The following is a 6,633-nucleotide window of genomic DNA, read 5'->3' on the forward strand; positions in this document are numbered from 1 at the left end:
CTGGACTATTAATCTTCTTACGTTTCTATAATAGTGGTGTCGTGAGCTTAAACAGAAAGTTACATCATTAATGAAAAATAAAAAAATGTTTTTTAATTATCTCTTATTTAAGCAAGTTATTCACTCAAAATGTTTTCAGAAAATATGTACACTGCGAGGATGGGCATCTGGGACAGAGCAGTATAAGAAAACGTACGAAAGCATGATCCAGATCTGGGACGGACTGAGACAGAGAGCCGATTCAAATATGGATGGACAGGTAAATTTCTACTATTTGTATTTCTCTAGCGAACTGATTTATCCGTGAATATTAATAAAAAGCTGCCTTTTTCTAATTTTAATTTTGAATTTCTATCGTTTATTAGAGGTACATTTTTGTCGATAGCACTTCGATTAATAGCTAAAGTATTTATTTAAAACATCCTTAGGCATTAACAATTCTTTCTCATTTAGTACATTTTACAATTCAAATATAAACTACATATACAACTTTAAATTCCGTCCAAGTAAAACTCATAAATAACTAAATAACCAGTTAAAAAAGTTCTTTACTGAACGTTTGCTAAACACTTGAATGAACAAGTTGTTATGAATAAAACAGTTTTTTATGTGACTGAGAAAACTGAATAATGAGTAATGGACTGACTTGTACATAATATGATCTATTTTTTTCCTTTATTTTTTAAAGCACGCTTAACGATTTTTGACTGTTCTACTATTTATGCACTATATTATAGTTTTTATGGTTGAAATTAAATAGATTTGCTTTCATTGTAAAATCATGCCAGAATTCTCAAAATTACAAAAAATTGTTTTAGATTGTGGCGGCACAATAACACGTCGGTATGCAGACAAAGATAAGTGGCCTCGTGGTCTAGTGGTTAGGATGCTTGCCCGGAGAGCGAGAGGCGTGGGGTTCGAATTCCACTGCTTACCTACATAGATCTTACATTTGGTGTATTTTGACATCTGTCAATTTTAAATTAGCAATAATTTTTTTTAATTATCAATTTGTAAAATGTATATACAACTAATTATCAACTTTTTTATTAGTGAAATGTCAGTCTATAAAACTAAAAATGAGTTCTCGAACTATGGAATAAATTGTCAAAATAACTTTAATTACTACAACAATTAAGAAATATATATACAAAACGTATACAGCGTGTTATTGAAAGGTATGTACAAAATAAAATCGGCAATTGCTCTCGAAGTATGGGTGCTAAAAGTAAAACAAGTTCAGGTAAAAGTGAGATAAAAATTATTAAAATTTACGTCCAAATTCGTTGTACGCCTCTGATAAAAAGATCATCTTTCGTTTCTACAGCAACATTTAGTCGTGACAAAAGTTTTATTGTTACATTTGCTAGGATTTACTAAAATAAATTAATTTTACCTATTTATCCTTCAGTGGCGTCAAAAGGTTGGATAAGGGTTAATTTTCCCCTTATAATTTTGATAATACAAAATAAGTTTTTCAGACTTCTTAGACTTCGCGAAGAACTGTCAATTTTGTTGTACATACTTTTAAATAACACCCTGTATAACAATACTAAAATTAATGTAAATTCAGTGTTTTAAAAGCTTAGTATCCTACGAACTAATTAGTTTTGATAACACCACTCGCAATATTTAAGTTGTATTTTACTTTGATGACAATATGCATAAAAATAATAATATTATTATTTAATTATTCCAAAATTTTACCATTACATTTCACAATAGCTCTATAAAAAATATTGTAGGATGCATGTTTTAAAAATTTAGTTTTTCTTATCTGTGTAAGACCTTCTGCACTCGTAAAATAAACCACAATATTTTAAATGCTTGTATCATAAATAACAATTCCAAATGTAATGAAAAACATACAATTAATTTGCCCTTAAATTAAATTCTCTCTGTAGAAGTAATTTCAATTTATGTACGAGTATTATTCTTTATTTAAATTAAGTATACAAAAATCATTTAAAGAGAAGATGTTCATTTGCTTGTCCTTAGAGCTTAAGACTTTTTCTTTTTGCACTGAAAAAAAATTGTTTGAAATTATTTTCCTCTAATATGTTAAACACATTTATAAATTTCAGTCCAAATTGTTTGAATTGAAACAAAAATTTAGAAAAATTCAACCGTAATTTTACCCCGCCTTAATTTGTCTTTAAAGTAGCCAATAGTAGTAGTAGTAGTAGTAGTATGGGAAATAATCAAATTCTCGTATGATTGTTCTGTTCAATAGTAGAGTTTTTATTTGGATTTAGTATCGCCATCTTACGAGTCCCCAGTGTTTCCTTGTAGATTGGTGCTAGAATTTTATTTCAGAGACATCAGACTAGTGTCATAGTTGTTAGATGCCCAACAGCAAAACAGTATAAGATTTAATTTTAACGATAAGCTACACGAATTAATTTGATAAATAACAACAAATATATTCCAAATGATAATTTAAATATTAGAAATATTCAAAAGACAGGAGTCCAAACTACATACATGGCTTGAACACTTGGTTCAGATTTTTTACCATCTGTATACCTACTCACAATTGATTATAACTTTTCGTCATCATTTTAATACACTTATTACATTTATAAAGTGTTAATTGAATGGAAACATGCACTATCCTGAACCTGACCATTGAAACTTATAATGATTAATAAATAATACTCCATAAGAATTTTTTTTTACATCTACGTCAGCACAAAATGAACCCACAAATTAGTGTTTTTATTAATCAATAATCACAATAATCTGCAGATGATCAAAAGAAACTGCTAATATAATCTGACAGAAACCACTCCTAATTCTTTACTTAGGTTGCTACATGTATCTTAGACTTCGTTTTTCAGGTAAAAAAACAGGCTGAATTCAAACTACTTGTAAAAGTGAAGCCACAATACTTATCGGGAAATGTTGCACATTCTAATTATGGCAATTCCCAGGAAACTGATCGTAAAATATTTGACATTTAAAACTGTAATATTTTAAACATCATAAACATTCATAAAAAATCATAACTTACAGGAAAATGAAATTGAAGTTCGTAGGAGTTCGTGTAAAACATGCATTGTTGAACGGTGATTAAAAACCGGCGTGGGTAAAACTCAACAATTTATTTCTTAGTAACCCAAATTTACACGTCTAATTACATAGCGATTATGTACAAAATAATTCCGGTGCAACTTGGTTGGCTTCTGTTAACATTCGTTGGACTCGATTCGACTGAATAATCCTCGTTCCCGACAGTGACCTCTATTTTTAAACCTATACGTTCCTCTCGATAGATCAAGAACGCCGTTTCGAGTTTTTTCGGAGACTCACCCATCACCGCCGCAAATACTAAAAAGCTCTCGACGGCCCATAGGCATCGTATCGGGGCGACGTATGGATTTATTTCGTGACAATATAATATGTAATAGAATAAGAAATTATCAAAGCGCAAGTATTCGTATATTAAAATTTTTGCCGCCTTCTCTTCAATTTTAAACGTAAAAAATATGTTTCACTTTTTATTTTGTCCGAGCATTAGGTTAGATTTGACGGATGGCGAATTTCACATTTTCTAAACCTTTTACAGTTTCAGTTTCCACAATATGAAAAAGTAGGTCGCCCGTTTCCAACTGACTATCGTCTACTAGAGTCTTTAGTAGACAGATAATCATTGAAACTACTGGTTTAATGTGTCAATGTATTTTAAGCTTATTGTGTAAATACTCGACAGTATCCAAATTTTGTTTTATCACCCCAACCAAAAATTTCATAACGATATCACAAAATTTTACTGAGCAAATCCCATTTAAAGTGTGAAAAATAATATGTTCATGTACAAGTGATTTTTTTCAACCAAACCAGTTCTTAACATCATACATGTAGGTTTTCAAAATTTTCACAAACGTAGTAAATCGCCAAAAAATTGATAACATCGTCTCCAAATGTTGTTAAATATCTAATCATCTAATTTTACAAAAATTCTGGGAACGCAGTAGTATTTTTTATATTAATAATTGTATTGAGGTGATGTTATCACAAAAAATAAATAAAATTTGCAAAATCAACTGTTATTAATAGTTATAATTTATCCAGCTATACAAATGTATAACATATATTATTATTAATTAATTAGTAAGAAATTAACACTTTAAAAAAGTGTGTTATCACAAAATTGTGTTTAAAAAACTGTTTAAAACTGTAAATTTAAAGCTCTAATAATATCAGAAGAAAATTTAACGCTGATACTGGTTCTATTCTCACTTTTCTCTATCCATTCCTATGAAATGTGGGGAGAAGAGACAGGATGAGTAATAATATCAACATATACCATAATTAGTTGTACAGCCATTACAGTTATTATTTTTTTCGTCGTCCATTTAATGCAAACTTAATAAAGTTGAAATAGATCAAAAGCATTGTGAATTTTCGGCTAAGTACGATTAAAATGATTTTAGTACGTGCACGTAGCAAGTGATCAATCTATCTAACAAGAATAACTTTCTAGATATAACCTTGTACCAGATGAAATTAATAATATCAAATGTGGCGCATAAATCCCATTTTTTTTTTTATTATTTTATTATTTAATTTAATAGAAGTAGATGGTTGAGAAAAATTCGTTAAAAATTTTTTCCGTGTCTCATTGGATTAATCATATTTCATTCTCCTCATTCTTCAAACAATAAATTTCTAGTCTTTTCTCTCGAAGATTTTTATTTTAGTCGTGTAATGCTTTTAATTAATGTGTGAATTATATTAACAAAAAATAAATAAATAAAATGTATTTAATTAAATATAAATTAACATGCACGCCTGTAACAAAAAATTTACATTGCAAATTTGTTTAGGGAAGTCGGTAGCTATTCATATAATTTAAACTTCGTCGCAACCCTTTAAAACCGTCCACATACTTGTCAGATCAGTTTATTCAACCAACTCCTGCGCAGATATGAACACCATGCCTTGCTAGCTGCGGTTAACAACTTTTGCTCGATATGTTATGTAATATTAAATATTTTCTGTAGGTCAGTGTGGAGGAATGGGCTTCGATGTGGAACGAGTACGCTAAGAATCCCGAAAATGCGTTAGAATGGCAAACACAATATTTGAGGTTCATGTTTGAGCTAGAAGATGCCAGCGGCGACGGCAGCATCGATGTTGATGAATTTACAAGCGTTTGCTCCTGCTACGGACTGGAACCATCAGAGTGTAAAGAAGCTTTTCAAAAAATGTCTTGTGTAAGTATTTCATGTTAGCGATTCTTTTCAGCTAAGTGTGTGTTGCTTTTAGGGCAAGAAAGAAGTAAACTACGAGCAGTTTGTCACACTGTGGAAACAGTTTTTCACTTCAGAAAACCCCTCTGATCCTGGAAATTTTATTTTTGGAAAAACTAAATTTTAACCTTTTTTTGATGATTATGTTTAGAGGGAACGTAAACGTTTCGTACCTTTTCTTCAGAAGTCTTGCTTGTGAACTGTTTTAAATACATACTACATATTTAAAAAAAAAGTATATCAATATCTAATACCTACTTATTAATTGTTACCTACAGTTATGTTACCCCGAACTCGTAAACTTATATGTAGATTCACGTTCTTCTACTAACTTATCCTGTCAACAAACTGCAACACTTGACATAATTTATTAACAAATGCATATCTAACAATAGAAAAGTACTAAAAATTTATACCTAAAATGACAATATTTTCAATACTTACAACGGTAATGACTATTTTAGAATTATTAGTCACGTTTACTGCACACTGTAATTGACACTTCGAATTATATTTAGGACATGTTAATGCGATATGTGGATTAACTGTGCTACATAAAATATTAATTAACCAGAGAAGGAAATAATCTGGTACATAAAGGCTGTTAGAAATTAGAGGTATATTATTGTAAAAGTTATTTGTATACTTACTTTAAATATGTTTTGTTTTTTATTACATTCATACACCAGCTACTAATAGATAACAAGCACTGTAGACACTATCTAATAATAGCTGCAAATTCTATATGCCTCTTCGAAATAGATTTTAGTTAACAGTAACATTTCTTTAAAAATTATTGTTACATACTTTCGCAAAAACGTTTATTTTACTGGAGTACACCAAGACACATTCCCAAAAGTGTTGCAGTTTTCTTTTAGATGTTAACTTCTTTTAAGTGTATTAACAAAAGGATCTTTAATAATGTCGGTTTTTGAATGTTTATGCAAAATATTACTGATTATTGATTATTGGCAAAGACAATATACCGTAAGGAATGCAAAATTCCGCATTTGTTAAAGATTCTAACCAATGTTTTATATTTATCTTGGTCATTGGTATTGTTTATGGATATTTGTAACATGGAGATGTATCTACCTATATGTAACAGAAATAAATGGAGAAACCTTAAAACCGATAGAAATGCAAATTTTTGAGTTTTCACTTAACCCTAACTTTAGAATAAAGTTTGTAGAACCAACCAGTGGATATCTGGTGCATCCCTAAATACAAAAATTAAAAAAAGATACCGGCTAGTATGACAACAAAGATGATAATAATATTAAGAGTAATAATATTAATAATAATAAAGATTTATTTCCAACAGCCCATAATCGTCTATAATCTAATACTATTAAACGAGCAAAGTTTGTATATATAT

At 29.6% G+C, this 6,633-nt stretch overlaps 1 protein-coding gene across 3 annotated transcripts in view; it reads left to right on the top strand.

Moving 5' to 3' along the window:
* Positions 1-6,402, top strand: part of LOC135129204 (calexcitin-1) — a 151,750-nt gene extending 145,348 nt beyond the window's left edge. For all 3 annotated transcript variants that reach the window (XM_064056325.1, XM_064056327.1, XM_064056326.1), the window contains 3 exons: positions 140-259; positions 5,007-5,219; positions 5,272-6,402. In XM_064056325.1, the coding sequence (XP_063912395.1) occupies positions 140-259; positions 5,007-5,219; positions 5,272-5,382 (444 nt within the window). In that variant the 3' untranslated portion in view covers positions 5,383-6,402. The remainder of the gene's footprint in view (positions 1-139; positions 260-5,006; positions 5,220-5,271) is intronic.
* Positions 6,403-6,633: the final 231 nt, after the last annotated feature.

Source organism: Zophobas morio, unplaced genomic scaffold (genome assembly GCF_036711695.1).
Source record: "Zophobas morio isolate AGI-343-1 ecotype UQ-CSIRO unplaced genomic scaffold, CSIRO_AGI_Zmor_V1 ptg000014l, whole genome shotgun sequence".
NCBI lineage: Eukaryota > Metazoa > Arthropoda > Insecta > Coleoptera > Tenebrionidae > Zophobas > Zophobas morio.